The 17,739-nt window shown below is 47.7% G+C and overlaps 1 protein-coding gene across 1 annotated transcript; it reads right to left on the bottom strand.

Annotated features, from left to right (window-relative positions):
- Nucleotides 1-1,942: 1,942 nt before the first annotated feature.
- On the bottom strand, nt 1,943-11,032 carry Cst7 (cystatin F). Its single transcript, XM_028893437.2, has 4 exons — nt 10,814-11,032; nt 5,041-5,213; nt 3,135-3,251; nt 1,943-2,450 (listed from the first exon to the last, which is right to left on the bottom strand). The coding sequence occupies exons 1-4, from the start codon at nt 11,007-11,009 to the stop codon at nt 2,373-2,375; spliced, it is 564 nt and encodes a 187-aa protein (XP_028749270.1). The 5' UTR covers nt 11,010-11,032; the 3' UTR covers nt 1,943-2,372.
- Nucleotides 11,033-17,739: the final 6,707 nt, after the last annotated feature.

The following is a 17,739-nucleotide window of genomic DNA, read 5'->3' as shown; positions in this document are numbered from 1 at the left end:
ACTCTGTTAAGAGTCAGTTTTTTGCCGGGTGGTGGTGGCGCACGCCTTTAATCCCAGCACTCGGGAGGCAGAGGCAGGCAGATTTTTGTGAGTTCGAGGCCAGCCTGGGCTACAGAGTGAGTTCCAGGACAGGCTCCAAAGCTACACAGAGAAACCCTATCTCGAAAAACCAAAAAAAAAAAAAAAAAAGAGTCAGTTTTTGCCTGACATTGCAATGAAATGCCTTTTGAGATTTTTATGGTCAACATATACTTATAGAATGGTTATGTGTAATTTTGGAAGTTTTTCACATACATTGTCTTACCAATTTTTTTTTTGAGATATGGTCTTGCTACATTGTACATGCTGGTCTTGGATTCATGGGCCATTCTTCAATCTCAGCTCCTGAGTAGCTAAAGCTATATGTGCCATACCCAGCTTGCATATGTGGAATTAGTGATGCAGGGATGGATGGCCTTGTATGGATGAGAACTGAGGCTCAAGGGTTAGTGACTGCTCAGTATCACAGCCAGAACATGCCTGAGTTGGAGTCCTTGTTCTAGTAAATGAGGAATGTTCTGTAAGGCTGGACAGGAGGCAAGTGGCCGTCCCAAGGCTGTGGAGGCAGTGGCTGCTGCAATTTTCAGGTCATGGGTTTGGGCCAGGACCTTGGTGGTATAGCAGAGTCCCTCAAGATGCCTTAGAGCGTGTATGGTGGCCTGGGCAACAGTGGTGTGAGGAGTTCCCATGGGCAGGGGTGAGAGTGATGTGTTTTGGAGCAGTAATTGTAGGTCAGCTCACTTTGCCCCATGCATGGGTTGCTAACTCAGCAGAAGCAGATATTTGAAGTGTTCAGTCATGGAGCTGGCACAATGTATCTGGTAAGGAATGCGTTGCAACGGTATGGCTGGAGAAAGCTCTAGAACATCAGAGTTGAGCTCTGTCAGGATTCTGGATGGCTAAGGGGAAGCAGGTAGACCATACCTTAATGTGCTGTCATTGATACTTAGGAAAACGAGGATAGGGGACCCTTCACCTACTGCTTTATCATGGACATCACACAGCCGCATCCCGAGGACACTGGCTGTGCACCCTGTGACTCTGTTTGGTTATATGTGGAGTCAAGGACTTTCCTCAAGAATTTGCTTCAGTGGCTCCACAAATTGCCAAGTGAAGTCAGTGTCTTGTGGCATTGCTGCTACCACTGTTCTGAGTTAAAATAGCCTGGAGGTAGTCAGGACAAAAATAAGGTGGAATTTGAAGGACGCCAAGGCAGATCACTGTGCTGTCCTGTTGGGAGGGTTTCAGCAGTTACATTGCCATGCACATTTACTTGTTATCAAGTCTGTATTGCTTCCAGGTGCCCGCATCTTTCTGCTTTGTATTCATAGTTTGAGGAGAGCCCAGAGAGAAGAAGTCTACCCTTGTACTCCTTAGTACTCAATCTGGATTCCCTCAGAATGAGGGCTCTGAGACCCGGCTGCCTGCCCATTCTGGGTTTACCCTCTGCTCTGTCCCTGTGCATCTTCCTGCTCAAGCTCCATTGCTGTCTTTCCCAAGTTACCAGTGCCCTGCAACTCTTGCTTGCCTCTTCCTTCTTCCAGGGCCCCACACAGCCTGTCCATCCCTACCCCAGCCCCTTCATCCAGGCTCCATATGTGCTCTGTCTCCAGTGGATGGCTTTGAGGGGTCCCATCATTTACCCTCCTCTGTGTTGAGCACTCCCAAACTATTAGCCTTCAAGGCAGCAGAGAACTTGGGTGGAGGCCCCGTTCCTTCAGAAATGCTTTCTCTCTATTCTCTGGGTGCTGTTGCCCTGTTGATGAGAAGGTCTGGGCCAGTTGCTTAGGTCTTCAGCACACTTGTGCTTATAGCTTATCACCTCATGAAGCCTCCTGAGGCTAAATTCACCAGGCTGCCCACATTCCTGGGTTCCTATAAAGGGGAACATACACAGTATTGCTTTGAGATGATCAGTTTTTTATTTATGATAAACCACTCTCATCAACAGTGGTCTGATGTTAATAGTAGACAAGAGATGGATACAGAATCTGTTCAGTCAGTTATCAGGAAGCCTTCCACACTACTACTGCCTTGTTGACTGTATCTGCTTTGCTCTACCCATGCTCCAGTAATGCCATCAAATGATTCTGTCTATGCCCACATCCTGGATCTGGGTGTGCAGCACCAGAAGAATTAATTTTAGAAGACAATGTGAATACAGTTAATCTTGGCCAGGAGGGCACTATATTCTCCCAGTCTCATCACCTGATGACCCACTGGCATTTCCATCCGCTCACTGGTAAGAAGGCCCTGAGGATCAAGATGTCCAGGCTGGGGTGGAAAGGAGGGAGTAGGTGGGCACAGCCCTGGTATTGCTGAAGAGGCAGAAGTCAGTGGCAGCGGAGAACAGGTACTTCAACGCTGTGGAGCCAGGGTATGACCCAGACTTCCGAGTAGCAGTTCAGAGTCTGAAACAAAAAAGGGCTCATCTGAGAACCCCAGCTGCCACAGAGACCCTGTCCACCCAGGGCAGCTCTTTGAGTACCCTCGTGCATGCCAGGCAACTGGGAGCTGTGTGTGCATGTGCATTCATACACATGTATTCCCTGCTGGGGCAGTCTCTCCCTTACCCACCTTCAGTTTTTATTTTGAAAGTCTTCAAACCTACTAAAAGTTGGAGTGATTCAAGAGTATATGTTTCTCATCTATAGTTATGAATTGTTAAAGTTTCCCACATTGCTTTTGCTTTCTCTGTAGAGAGATAATACATAGTAATACAGCACATGATATGTATATTATAATACATATCATGTCCTATGTATGTAGGTGTTGCATATGATTTCTGAAATATTTGAAAACTTTACCTGCTGTAATGTCCCTATCCCAAATTCAGATTATTACTTTGCAAAGAGGACTCAGGAAGTGAAAGTCAGGTGGTATAGGTCATGTGAGGGGTGGGAGGATAGCTGCCTTTCAACCATGTGTCCCTTGAGAGCGTGCCTAACCCCTGCTGTCATGTGTTCTTGGTTGGGAGGGAGCATCTCCTTGGGAATGAGGTGCGGAGATGTGTTGCCAGTGAGGGACTGCAGTCCTGAAAGGGGAGCTGGTTGACTGGGGGTGGGCAGGGCCCAGCAGACAGACTTTTATCGTACCCGCTTCAAGGCAGGGTTGGTTTGGAAGTCACAGTTGTCCAGATGGGGGTGCATGGTCTTCCTGCATGTAGTTCTGCTGATTTCCAGCTCCAGCATGTATTTCAGACCCTTCACCACCTGAAGAAACCAAAGACCCAAGAACTAGATTACTTGGCATAGGATGCAAGAGGGTCACTACCTCCCCAGCTGGTGAGGAGCGAGGGAGGAGAGTCCCGTGGAGCTGGGCACAGGGGAGACAATCTCGGGGCTTGCTGGGCGCGCAGCTCTGGGTGAGCAGGCCCAGCTTCAGCCGAATCTCTTCCCTGCCTGCTCTCAGTGTCCTAGAGCCCCGGCTTAGAGAACTGCATTCTGGAGCAACAGGGTGGGGTTGCCATAGCGACAGGTAAAGACTTGCCCTCTCTCTCTTAGCTGTCACCTCAGCTACCCAACAGCCCCCATTGACCCGCGGTGGTGTTTAAATGGGTGGCAAGACCGCTGACTTCCATACTGCTTGTTGGCATGCACAGTACCCGCTGGCTTCTCCACTCTGGTGGGAACGGATTTATTTTGAGTTTCAAAATAGCCCTCTCCACTTGGACATGGCCCATGACTTAGTCCTTTTTCTTGTTTGTGGTTTCTGTATAGTTGGAGGAAAGTTCCTCAACTTTTAGTCCCAGTCTTAACCAAATATCATGTGAAATAGTCTCCCAACATCATGAGGTACTGTAGTGGGTAGCCGTTCCAGCTTTGACCTGGAAATACCACCCCCTTTGAGGCTTCGGTAACTGTCACGCCTACAAGACGGAGCCGAGAGAGGACCCCTGAAGACCCGAGATCCGGATGGGGGAGCTCTCTTGGTTCCTGGACCCTGGACGCTGGAGGTAGACCGAGCAGAGTTCTCCAGAGATCACACCAGACTGCGCCACACCTTTCCCAGACCCTGTTACCTATCCCTTCACTTGTAAGTTACCCCACAAAATAAACCTCCCTTTTAACTACGTGGAGTGGCCTTCATAATTTCACCAATAGAGTACAGAGGGAGAATGCTCATCTCCCTTATGGGGGACTTTGGGCAGACTCTGATTGTCTGAGGCTGGTCCTTGGATAGTTCTACACACCAGAGTGTTCCTAGTACATCCTTTCCGACACATTACACTCTTAAAGAGTTTATAGTTGTCAAAAGAAGACTAGAGGAGCCGCCCTGACCCCGTGGCCCAGAACAAACATGAATGCTATGAAACCATCATCCTCAGCAGGCCTTTCTGTAGCCCTTTCCCTGCAGGCCCCAGCACAGTCTCCTAAAGCCAGGCCCACATGTCAGCAGAGTGCTGCGCAGGGCCTTTATGTACAACAAACCAGAGGTTGCCAGGTGTCTCCTCCTGTCATGTCAACACTTGTTTTGGGGACACAAGGATTAGCAAGGCTGGCTGTGCCCCCTAGGGTCCCCAGGGAAGGAAGTTCTGAGTGGATGTGATCGGTCACTAAGAAGGCTGGCTTGGGATGGTGACCCTTGAGAGCAGGCTGGAGGAAGAGTGCGTTTGTGGGTCTGCGGAGGGAGCGGGCCCAGCTCTAGGAGGAAAATGAATGGGTCCAGAGGGAAAATAGTCCAATGGCTTTGCGGGCTGTGGGTGAGGGATGAAGACAGGAGGTGACCAGACCCTGGGCCCTGGTGGGGCAGCTCCGACTAGTACTGCTGTGCCCTCCCTGCTGGGCTGTCAGCCTCAGCACACCACTGTAGGACCCGTATTCCTCCGCTCCCATTTCTTGTTGCCACTGAGGGACTCTCGCCCCGGCTGTCATGCCCAGCTCTGGGCGACACGGGTCTCAGCTACAGCACAACTCTGCTCTGATGCCTGATGCTGTAGGTAGTGTGGCCTAGCTTCCCCGGCAGGGCTGTCCCGAGGTGCCCGCTAGTGGTCCTCCGCACCTGTACCAGGGCTTTGTTGACCCGGGACTCCTTGAACAGGAAGATGTCATTCGTGCAGTTGTTGAACTTTTCCACGCTGTGCCTGGCCGCCTTAAGCACTCCTGGGTTATTGGTCTTTATTGGTTTGGGAAATCCTGGTTTCACACTGGAGTTTAAATCTTTGGAGCAAAAATCTGAAAGAAACGAAAGAACCAGAAAAAAACGCTGATGCCAGTGGAATACTGGATCCGTGGGTCGGGCCTCATCCCCGGTGGTCCCCAAGTTCTCTCAGCTGTGTGGCCCTAGCTCCCCCTCCACCGTCGCCTGTGTGCCTGCCTCCTGTTTACTCCGACACCTGAATATTGTGCATCCTCATTTGTTCTTTACTTGACGTTGAGGACAGATGCCATGGACTGTCCAATAGTATAATTCCTGTCCCCTAGTCCCTGCTTACACGGCCTTTTTTAGAACTCAGGTTTATTCTCAACATGGGGCCCCAGGCAGTAGAACTCCAGACAGGAAGTGTGTTAATTTGCCCAGACTGGTTTTTTGAGGCTGGCTGCACTCCCCACAGAATCCCTCCTGCACTCTCACACCTCGTCAGAGTGGCCTGTCCGTGTCTGCTCAGGCACACTTTAAACCCAGCCTGTGACTCCTGAGGTGCTGATATACACCTCCTCTCCTCCCAGTGGATGTTATCCCTTGAGTTTTGGGTCCAGAGCCTGGTGTGCTGTGGCTGTGAGAGGTGGTTAGCTGGTTTCTACCTAGACCTGTTTTCCTGTACCAAGGAGTTCATATTTGTGTGTAAAAATGAAGGGAACAGTATGAGGGGCATCTGTCTTACAGCCAGGTAGAACTTGGAATCCTAGCTTCCCACTTGGGTCTCCCTGCTCCGGGAGGTATGGGGCTAACTGATCCTGAAGAGCCACCTCACTGGAGACCCTCTCTTGCCCAGCTCATTCATGGGCTCAGTTCCCAGGATCCCAGAGGCAGGGTGGCTACGGCGAGGGGAGCAGGGCTTGGCCAGGCGTTTGCATTTGGCCACGTAGCTTCAGAGTCTGGACTTTTTTTTTTTTAACTAGGAAAATAAAAGAATCAGTGAACCAGTTGGCTCCCTACAGCAGAAAGTGGCTTGTGGTTCTTAATGTCTTGAATTTGGGGTTCTCTTTATTTTGAACTTTGTCGTCAGTGGTCAGGGATGAGTTGCATATGAAAATGAAAAAGGGCTGAGGAAATGGCTCACTGGGTAAAGGTGCTTGCTACTGAGCCTGATGACCTGAGTTCGATCCCGGTGGAAGGCGAGAACCTGCTCTCAAGTTGTTCTCTGGCCTCAGGAGTCTTCCACATGTGCTCACACACCGAAATAAGTGAGTAAAAATGAAAATGCAATAAAATGAAAAGCTCGAGGCTAGTGGGGGGTGGGATAGAGGGCTTTAGATCGGCAAACTTATCTTTTTAAGACCTTGCTGAGGTATTAGTGTGCTGGTGACTGCCTGGAGCTAGACACCGAGAGGCAAGTGCTGGCTGTTGTGGCTGTGTTGTTATAGCAACCGTAGATCCCAAGTTCCTTCTGAGGACAAGATGCTCCCCCATCCCAGTGACTGAATAGGTGGTCATTAAGGCCCAATGGAAGTGGAGGGAGAAATGCCTTTTACCTTGACCTGGGAGTTAGGAATGAATCCTTAGGTAGATGACACCTCAGAATCAGAAGGCAGGAGGCTTCCGTGGAGCTTTTGTGGGGAAGGTTTCAGCATCTAAGGCCAGGGAAGGAGTCGGCCTTTATATTAAACATGGTCTTTAAAGCAGTCTGTCTGTCTGTTGGCCGCCAGAATCATGATACCCAGAGTGGGGTGGTCAGGCCTGTTGGTAATCTCCAGTCACACCGGATGTGAGAGGTGGAGATAGCTCAGGTCAGCAGGGAGGTCTTTCCTGGATGTCAGTGATCTGTCAGAGAACCTTAAGTGAAGCACTACAGAAGGCTGTTTCCGTTGCTTCTTAGAACCTGAATGAGGGGAGCCAGCCAGCAGGGCGAGCATCATCTATAGTCCACTATCTGCAGCCCACTACAGGTCTTCTTATGTGGGCCAAGGGGAGGGTGGTAAAGTAGAAAAGTCATGGTCTATTGGACACCTGTCTTTGGAGCATCCCATTGTGTGACCAAGCAGGGTCTCCTGGCAAAAGGCTCCCAAGCTAGAGACACAAGATTCAGTTACAGCTTATCATTGCTTCCAGGCTTCCTCGGCACGGCCACTAAAGCCCTTTATCCTAAGAAAATAACATGCTGCTAGTGTTCTTGTTCAATAGGGCTTTGGGACTGGGTCTGGTCTGTAGATTGCTCATAGCTGAATCCTACCCAGTGACCTCTGGACTGTCAGCATGCTCTCCAGCCCTTTATGATGATCCCACAGAAGCCAGAGGAAGTCTAAGGACTGGGATGATGGTGGAGTAAATGCCAGGCTCTGCTCAGCTGCAGATGAGTCACCCATACTCTGTACCTCTTAAGATCCCTCATTTATATCAGCAAACCCCCTCGAGTCTATGTCTTTGCCATGAGTTCTGTGGGTCATGCTTATGCTTTGAGGCCCTGAGTTGTGAGGATGGGTGGGCTTCTTTGAGGCAGTATTGTCTCCTCATGCATGGATGCTGATACTTGATAGGATTAATTCTGACTTTACCAACTGGGACACACCCATGGTTAGAATTTCGGTTGTCCTTATTGGCTGTGCTGGCTTGTGCAAGCTGCTTAACCTTTTTGAGCCTCCATGTCCCATCTGTAATGGGGATGATGCTGATGCTGACCTCTCGGGGTAAGAAGAAAGGAGGCAGTTGGCATGAAGCAGTAGTGTAAGTATTATTCAGTACCATATCAGGTACAATATGGCCATGGTAAGGATCTCTGAGGACCAATGTATTCATTGAAAATCCTAGAACACAGGCTGGGCCAGTGGTCTGCTCAGGCCCAGACCCAGCCTGCACCGGCTTCCAGAGCCTTCTGGGGGAATCTGTCATACCTAGGCCTAGTTATACCCCTAGCTCTTGCTATGGGGAGCAGGTGGCTGCATTGGCACATGTAGGTTTCTTGCTTTAGCAGACAAGTCTCCTGCAAGTCCAACTGGAGAGGGGCAGGGGATGAGGGAGAGGGTGACCAGCAGCAGGGAACCTTGGAAGAGGTGACACATTGAGAAAGAAGGCTCCCCATTCTCACCAACAGCAACTGAATGTGGCAATTTCCTAAATTCTGAAGACTGGGGATCCTTCCCTGGGCCCCGCATGTGGGTATGGGCAGCTTAACTCCTGGGCACAGAGTGAAGCCATGTGCTCAGATCAGACATAGTCAGTCTCCCTGTTGCCCATGCCTTGGGCTCACAGAAGGCTCTAGAATCCCACAGAAAGTAGGGAAGGTGGTGTGTGTGTGTGTGTGTGTGTGTGTGTGTGTGTGTGTGTGTGTGAAAGAGAAAGAGAGAGAGAGAGAGAGAGACAGAGACAGAGACAGAGACAGAGACAGAGACAGAGAAACCATCAGGGGCCCAGGTTCCCAGCTGTTTGAGTCCTGAGAGAGGGACCTGAGCTTCCCCCATATTTCGACTGAGGCCCTTACTGGAAGCATGGTACCCCAGGAAGGGTGGTACCCCAGTGGGTGGAGGTGGGGTTCATTAGCATAGCAGAGCGAAGGCCTGACCACAGACTTGCAGGCCAGGGTGGTACTGTCAGGAGTACCCCAGGCCTCCAAGCACTTTTGAACGTCATCACCGATCCACTTTCATTAAGACTCTCGCTCGGGTCAGGAGCAGTTTACGGGCCGTTTCAAAGGGCAGGCTGAAAGGTCAAGAGTCCTCAGCTGGTAGGTAGGGGGCCTGTGGTGGGGTTCTCAGGTTCCAGTGTGAGGGTGGTGTTTATTGGGTCTGGGGCAGAGAGGCCTGAAGGAGGTGACCCAGAGAAGCTGCTGTAGGCAGGAGGAATGGGGAGCACTCCTTTCAGTCTCATACACTAGTGGGAAAATAACATGGTAGAGATAGGGAACTGACCGTTCTCAAACATCTCCCCCAAAGCCACTGGAGGTGGCTACTCTGTCCAGTTAGGCCCCAGAGGAGGCAAGTACAGCATCTTCCAAACACTGAGTCTAAATAATGAAACTCCAGGACAGGTGAGACACACCAGTGCCCTCCCCAGACCTCCCACGAAGGCTAAGAGGGCTTTGTAGAAGGAAGCCCCAGACTCTGCCTGTGTCTCTCCCTGGAAAACTGAGACAGAGGAACAGGAGGGAGGCAGGAAGGGCTTCCTAGCCAGCACTAAGGCGGCAGGGAGAAGTGTAGCATGAAACCCTAAAGGTCTTATTAATAAAAACAACCTCGAGCCAGGTATTGGGGTGAATGCTGGAAGAACAAGCCACAGGCACCTCACCTCAGCCAGTTCCTCAGGTGATCCTGTTTCCTCAGACTGGAAGCCTCTGAGTCCTCATCCAGAATGAATCTCAGCTGAACTGTGCTGCTCAAAGCCTAAAAGCTTAACTAGCCTAAAAACTTAACCACTCTAGTTCCTTGTCCTCACATCTTATATATCTTTCTGCTTTCTGCCATCACTTCCTGGGATGAAAGGCATGAGTCACCATGCCTGGTTGTTTCCAGTGTGGCTTTAAACGCACAGAGATCTGGATGGATCTCTGCCTTCCAAGTGATAGGATTAAAGGTGTGTATGCCACCATTTTCTGGCCTCTATATCTAGTGGCTGTTCTGTTCTCTGACCCCAGATAAGTTTATTAGGGTGTACAGTATTTTGAGGAACACAATAGCACCACAGAGCAGGACACAGGAAGGCATGATCCATGGCCTGACCTAGTCTGTCTCTCCTACCAATGCTTTTAGCTCCCTGTTTGCCAACCACCCCTTGGGCTGCTGTGGCTTGCCTTATCTCAGAGCAGAAGTTGCCCCCCACCCACACCCCGTTCTTGTCCTATATTCATAGTGCCCAATTCACAGCAAACACATCAGGTCTTGGATTCTGAGGCTATGCACTCCATTGATACTACCACTGATTTCTTGGCACCCGATTTGCTGTGATGGGGAATCCCACATCCCTGGTGTCTCTTGGGTATTACCTTTCACTGTGTGTTCCATGAATCCTCTGCCTAATCCTCTGTGACTAGACCCAGCCTGTTTCAAACAGGAAGAATGACAAAAGCCTTATGCCTAAGTGCTGTCCTCTTTTGGTGGGAGATGGTCAGTTATCAGCTTTCTTGTCCATTAGAGGCAAAGCCCTCAAACTTTATCTATGTGCTGAATCTGCTTGCAGGGGCAGATATCATCCGGCTCTCTGTGGGCAAACAGGCATTCATGGCTGGGCTAGCAAGTCAGCTAACCTCCCTGTGTCAGCTTCTCAACAGGTGGCCTCCACCCCTCACTGGCCACCAACATGCTGACTGTGGGTAGAATGAGTGTCTTATTGGTGTCCCTGCAATAAAGCCACAGGCAGGAGAGAAAAGCTGTCAGATACAGGCTGTTTGGTCTGAGACTCTTGCCTCTGCCTCTGTCTGTCTCTGTGGTGGGCCCTAGCACAGAACGGAACAAAAATTGCTCTCCCTATCCCTGTGGCTGCTGCCATGCTTAATCCCAGATGTCTGTTCAGCTTGGAAGTCGCTGCTGCCAGGATCCAGAGCCCCTAGCCCAGGGTCTTTCCCAGGGCTCCATGAGTGTCCTGGGAAAGTTGCAAGACTACCAGGCCAGGGCCCCCATGCCTCCACTACCACAACATGGTCAGGACAGCACCCTAAGATGGGACTGGATGACCCTTCTCTTACCTGCGGAGTGTGCCCCATGGGTGTCGGAAGTCAGGCAGCAGAGGGCAAGCAGAATGGTCGGCCACATGCCTGCCTGGGCTAAGGGCAGCATGTGGTGGGCCAAGTCTAACAGGGTAGAAGTGCTCGGCAAGTAGAGCTCCAGGACCAGGGCAGGGCAAGATAACCTCAGTGGGGGCGTGGTTTCTCGTTGAATCATTTTAACCAGAAGTGCTTCATCTCCAGGGCTGGGGGCCACAAGAACAACCACTTCCTTTAAACAAGTTTCCAAGCTGTGATCATTTGCAGGGGGAGGAAGAAGAGAAGTGAGACCCATGAGCAAAGCACCCTGCCTCCTGCCTGGGGGGGAGAGGCAGTTCTCTGCCACTCACCACACACAGGAGATGCTGATGTAAAGAAACCAGGGGATTTTCAGAAGCAGAATCACTTGACCCTCCTTCCCTAAATTTACACCCTCCCTTGCCCCCTGCATCCTATCATTCCAAGTAGCCCTCCTCAAGAGACAAGAAACCCTGCTGCCTTTGGTGTGCATGATTTCACCTGCAGGGAAGCTATTCATACTTTCCAAAGTTCCTGAGGAGGAGCATTGGCATGTGGCTTCTGCACCTCTGAGAGAAGCCCAGCACCATGTGAGCTGAGTTATGGATCACGACACCACTGTAGCTCAGAGCCATCAAACGAGAGGAAATTGTGTGGACAGAGGTCTGATTCTGGCCGTCCCTCTACTTCCTGCCCAGGCCATGGTTTGGAGTAGGTGCCTGTCACCAGCTAACTAAATCTGAATCTAGGCTTTGCTTCTCACACCTGCTGTCAGTAAACTAGGAACAACCTGTAGGCCTCAGTTACCTCCTGGAAATTGTGAAACACTGGGAGCTTCCTTAGCATAAAGGCCCAGAGCAGGAGTAGAGCAAGCTCTAACTGGCCTCAGTGTGGGGAGGTATATTCACTCAGAACTAGGCTAGAAAGATAGTGTGGAAGGATGCCTGGGTCTCATATATATATTAGATCCTAGGGACCCAGGGGGGAGCTCTGCTCCAGGTGCATCCTGTGGGGTCCTACTGAATTGCAAACAGAATAGTCAGGGTCTGTGGGACATGGACTAGCTATGTAGTCTGAGGTCCCAATAGGTTTCTGGGTACTTTGAGGTTTGTTGTTTGGGTAGTTTTGTATTTAATACTGTGCATAGTGGGTGGTATTCAGTAAGTGGTGGCTGTTATGACAGCCTCCATGATCCTTCCCTGAGTGGCCTTGGAATCCTCAGTTTTGGCTGCTAGGGTCTGGAACATGAGGTCTCTAGTATATATGGGATTCACTGTTAGTGTTAGCTTCAGTTTTGGACATCAGTTTCGGGTTGTATGTCAGAACACAGGCCCCAAAGATAGGAGAGGGCTGTTGTATTTCCAGTAGTAACCAGAGCATCAGTAGTCTAGGAGGGAGCTGGCAGTAGATCAAGCAAGGTTGGCTGCTTGATCCTTACATTGCTGGACAGTGTGATGTAGTAAAAGGACAAATTCAGGGATCTGAATTGCCAGATCATGTGCTGCATAAAGGACCAGAAAGCTTCTGTGGAGACCTAGAGGAGAACGATGTCTCCTGCAGTTGCAAAGCTAAGATTGCTGAAAACCAAATGCAGAATCTTATTCTTCAGTTGTCTGGATAGAAATTCTAGCCTTGCAGGAAGCTTTTGAAATGAGAATTTCATTTCAAAAGAATGGGATCCTGTAAGTTGAGATGGAGGATATAGGAAGATTCCAGTGAAGCAGGGATAGTGAGCCCATGAATTCTGATGGGTCTTCTTTGTCAGTGAAAGAGGTGGCATTCTCAGTGGGCCAACCCTGGATATTGAACCTGTATTAAGGTCAGCCTCTGTGAAGTCCCTGAGGTATTAGGCCTGTCCTTAGGTCAGCATAAAGACAGTCTCTTGGGTATTAAGCCTGTATTCTGATGGGCAGTTTGCAGCTTTCCCCTGGATACTGGGCCTCACATGGGGTCCAGTGTTCTAGTGACTCCCAGCATAAGGTACCTGCCCTAAATTCAGCAAGGAGTCAGACCCTGTAGGTACTGGATCACCTTGAAGGCAGATGTGGATAACCCTCTTGGTACTGGGTCTGTCCTAGGATCCATGTGAGGTCAACAGCATTGTTAACAATCCTCACTGTTTCCAGCTTGAGAGCAGCTGTGAGGTAAGCACAGAAGCCTCCTGAGTACTGACCCTACATTAGGAAGCAGCCTGTTTGTGGCCCCCTGGATAGTGACACTTCCATGAGCATTATGTGTGGGAGCCCGTTCTGGGGTTCCTCGTGGCTTTACCCAGCAGGTCCGAATAGAGGATGATCAGGACCACGGGCCTGAGTGCAGGTGTCTGAGATGGCCTGCACTTGGCTGTGCTGGGGGAGGAGGTCTTTTGCTCCACCCCTTGGCGTCTCTATAAAAACCCTGGACCAGAGACAGTCCGGGCCCGTTGGAATAGGTTCCAGGCCCTCTCGAGGCTATCCTTTATTTTCTATCTGTTTATCTCCACAAGATTCTCCGCTATAAATCCTTCTATCTAATATTTCCTGCTGCTCGCACTCAAGAAAACTCTGGGAAGCTGTGGGGGTGGTGGGTAAACACCCCACAGAATGGCGCCGTGAACAGGGACTAAAGAAAAAAAGGACTAAAGAAAAAAAGGGACTAAAAAAAAGAAAAAAAAAAGGACTAAAGAAAAAAAAAAAAAAAAAGGACTAAAGAAAAAAAAAAAAAGGGACTAAAGAAAAAAAGGGACAAAAAAAGGGGACTAAAGACAAATGAACAGGGACTAAAGACAAAGTAATAGGGACTAAAGATAAAGGAAAATAATAGTTTTAATACAGAGTTTTTGGTGAAAGTGCTGAGTCAGCCCTGCCAGTGGAAAGGCATGCCGGTGTTATGGAATATATATATTTTTATATATATTTTTTGGTGAGGCAGGGGTTTTATCCTCGAGAGAAAAGGAAAGCGGACTGGAAGGATGTCCGATGCTGCAGCGAAATTCTCTTCTGTCAAAATTTTCTATCTTCTATCCCTTTCTCAATTTCTATCTGTGAAAAATAAGATATAGGGTAGTAATATAGTTTAGAAAAACTTAGAAGTGTAAGATTGTGTAGGAAAAAATAAGTAAGGCAACTAGACAGAAAAACTCTTCAATTTTCTAACTTTGGGGGCTTTGAAAGCAAACTGGGAAACAAAATCTTTCTTTGGGCTTTTCGGGTAGTAAAACTCTTCTTTGAGCTTATGGGGAAGAAAAAGTTTCCTATGGAAGCTTTTGACCTGGGGACAGCTGAAATGCTAAGTCCACGCGGCAGGAGAAAGTAATTTCTCCCTGAGGCAAAAATGGGGGTGTAAGAAGTCAAAGTTTAAAGTTGGGAAGTTTTGGGAAAAGTTGGTCTCTCTCCTGGGGGTAAAAAATCTTTCTCTTAAGCTATAAAGCTTTTCTTGGAAAATTTTTGGGGAAAAAAATCTCTAAAAAGCCTTAATCTTTCTCAAAAGCTCTCTAAAACTTAAAAACTAAAGCCTCTAACCTCTCTCAGAAAAAGGAGAGTAGAATCACCTGAAGATATTAGTATGGGGACCACCTGTGATTAGCTCTAAGGGAAAACAACAAACTTAAGACAGCAAACCCTAAGTTCTCTTTCAAGCTTTAAAAATCCTCCCTGCAATGCAGGAGGCAAGAACAAGTTTCTAAAAACCTCTTCTAAGCTCTGTCTCTTCAAGCTAGTAAAAGACAGTGGGTCAAAGTGCCCTGAGGGAAATGCTTGGGGGAGAGCAAGGGTGAAGAGCTACAGAGAGCCCAAAAGGGCAGGAAACTTTGCCTAAGAAAAGCAAAAAGCCAAGCTTTTCAGTTACAGCCCAGCTGAGGCAGCAAAGGTTTTGAGTGAGCGTTTCAGAATGAAAAGGTGCTCCTCATCGTCCTATGCAAAGATTCCCTGAAACTGTTAGCATTGTATCCTTGCTTCTGAGCAAAAACCCAGAGGCGACTGGCCAGCGTCTCTGAGTTGGAGTGCATTTCGGGGATACTAGGGTTCCTGCAGTTGTAAACTTCCTGGGGCACAGAGATGAGGCAGGAAGGTGCAGGACCAGGGGGAAGATTGCTAATGAACAAACAAAGCTAAAGCCGATGGGAAATGGCACAGTTATCTGCTTTCCTACAAGTCCCGGGGTTGATAGGTCCACAACTGCAAAAAAATCTGAGAAAAAGCTTTCTATCAGAGAAAGGACCTTTCTGGGAAAACAGTAAGGCTGAACTGTGTCTGAAGCAGTTGTGCTGCCGAGTCAGAACGCTGTCTGGGGAAAGAGCCCAGCCAGGGCAAGACCGGACAATCCAGGAGTAAAGCTTTCTTTTCTGTCAGAGAAAGCACCTCTTTGAGAAAGCTTTGTTTCAACTGACTCCGGATGAGATGAGGGAGTGTAGCCCTAATGGGTGATTGCCTCTGGCATAAGCTCTGTCCTTGAGCACCCAGACAAGCAAAGACAACCCACCGGGGGACTGGGCCAGGTGAAGGCCTGATGATGCAAAGCACCTGTCCTAATGGGAGTTTAGAGATGGCAAAAACCTCCCTTGTTAAATTTTTCAGTCTGTATGCAAACCACACAGACCCCGAAAACAAACGGACAAAAGCTCCTACCTTCAGTAGCAGGGAAAGCCGCCACTGTAGTGTCAGAAACTGTTTCTGGGGTAGAGGGGATAAATTGAGACCAAACTGGGAACTGTCTGGGAGAAAGACTCTGAAGAAACAGAGAAGGAACATAATCCTCCCCAGAAAATATGTGACCTGAAAAAGCTGCTAGAATTTGAGGCAGATTCGGGGGGAGAAAAAAAGCCCCTTCTTCCAAAGGCAGCTAGCAGAGGAACAGAGCCGCAGACAGATAGCTGAAGCTCTGCATCTGGGGGGGGGGGGGGGGGAAGGAACAAGCAAAATGAGAATAAGATCAGTGGGAGAAAATCTCTCTGAAGGAGCTATGGAAAAGCTCTGTTGCAAATGATCTTATTTTTCACTGACTGGCTAAGGCAAAGACCAGGCCCGAGGAAAGTTGCTATCAGAAATGCCAGCCTCAATGCCGGCTAACGAGGCAGGTGTGGTTCTGATTCGGGGGCCAGTGTCTGATGAAGGAGAGACACCTGTTGAAGCCAGCTGAGAGACCAGAAACCTCCCAATGTGCCATCCATAGCTGAAAATGTAAAATGCTTGTTCAAATCTCCTGTTGTAAAAGCAAAAAACTTTGTTCAAACCTCCCGGGCAAGAATTTGTAAGCAAGTCTGGTAAAAGAGAACCAGTTGACTCTCAGACCCAAAAAGAAATATGGGAAATGATATAAGGGACTGATATTATTATGGACTGATATAAGGGAAATGCATTCTGGGAAAGGTAGTTTTTCCGCTAAAGATGGCGACATTGCCCTGAAACTTTTGTCAGCTCAAAAATACGTTCATGGTAAACTTAAAATACAGCCTTTAAAAGAATAAGGAGGAAAGTCGTCTAAGAGTTTAAGTATTAGTTCCAATGAAAGATTGCAAGGATACGGAACTAGGTGCTTCGCGATTTGGGGCTCCATTGGTAAAATGCCTTATTTACCCTAATAGCTGTGCAAAGTTTTTACGGTAGTTGGATGACAAAAGCTACCTATAAGAGCAAACAAGTCACTTTAAAATCCTTAAAATATCACCTAATAGCTGTGCAGTATTGGCGAAGAGCTTTACAGAAGCTAAATATGGTAATTTCACCCTCAGTGTGAAGTGAAGTTTTTCAGTAGAACAAACCAAAAGTACTGCTGTGATAGAAACGTTTGTCTGAATTAAGTTCTTAGGGGAACTATTATGAATTTGGGTGAAGGGACAGCCTCTAGTTAAAAACCGTTTACCGCTGACAGTGCATCTCTGCCGGTCCGGAACGGCTGAGAGAACTGGCAACTTTGGAGTGTGGCTTTGTCCTGAGAATGTTACAATCCCCTAGCAACAAGTATCACAACTCTATAATGACAACACTCACTAAATCCCAGTGCTTTATAACAAAGCTAACTATAAACTGTAAACTTTAGAAATGATGTACGTACTTCCTGTCTAGTTAAGAGAATCTTTATAATAGAGATAGTGATAATAATTAAGAGTAAGAAGTAGAAAAATGAAAATAAGATAAGTGAGTTTGTAAAAATTCTGTCTTGTTATATCTGTGTTAAGAAATCTTTAGGTGTTTGCTAAGTTAGATATATGTTAATGGTAGCCTATATAAGTTTGTAAAATAGATCTATAGAGTTCCTTTGAGAATATAAGCTTGTAAGAAGTATCTAAGGTAGTCTTAAGACATGTAGTAATAAGCTTGTAAGATGCTAGTTGTAAATGTAAGTTTAAATAAGAAACGCAGCACAGAAAAACCTGAGCTAACATCAAAAACGGTGCAGTTTAAAATACTACTATACTAAAAAGGTCTGTCTTTGAGAACAAAAGTTGCAGAGACGCTTATTTGAACAAAAATTAACTGCAAAAAGTTTTGGTTGAAAAACGTCTCTTCATATTTGGAAGTGAAAGTCTGATACCAGAATTTCTTGTTTGAACTTTTTGAACTTAAAATGAGATAAAATTACAAAAACATTTTGGTTATGGATTTCTTCAAATTTGGAAGGCTAGTACCAATATTTATCATTTGAATTTTGGTACTTAAATGAAATGAACAATAAAGATTTCATTGCAATGGGACAATTTTGAGCTTACTTTATAGTAATGACCTAGGAACGATTTTCTGGAATTGGGTTAAAAATGGAACTGTTTAAATGAAGAAATGTATTTCTACTTAGAATCAAGATGCAATTTTGTGTATGCATATATGCTTTATTAACTGGAGATTTATGAATTGTTTTGTGGAACTGTTTATGTAAAAATAGAATTACTTATGGAACTGGTTTTGTGTTACAAATGG

The sequence above is a fragment of the Peromyscus leucopus genome, chromosome 4, assembly GCF_004664715.2.
Source record: "Peromyscus leucopus breed LL Stock chromosome 4, UCI_PerLeu_2.1, whole genome shotgun sequence".
NCBI lineage: Eukaryota > Metazoa > Chordata > Mammalia > Rodentia > Cricetidae > Peromyscus > Peromyscus leucopus.
The sequence above is the reverse complement of the archived record's forward strand: the minus strand, read 5'-3'. Positions and strand labels throughout refer to the sequence as shown.

Bases quoted from the DNA above. Each gene is read 5' to 3' on its own strand.
- Cst7 (XM_028893437.2), bottom strand. From the start codon at position 11,009: ATGATTCAACGAGAAACCACGCCCCCACTGAGGTTATCTTGCCCTGCC. The intron at 3,252-5,040 runs GTGCGGAGGACC...TGGTTTCTTCAG, and splicing joins TCAACAAAGCCCTGGTACAG to GTGGTGAAGGGTCTGAAATA. The intron at 2,451-3,134 runs GTACGATAAAAG...TTTTTGTTTCAG, and splicing joins CCAACCCTGCCTTGAAGCGG to ACTCTGAACTGCTACTCGGA.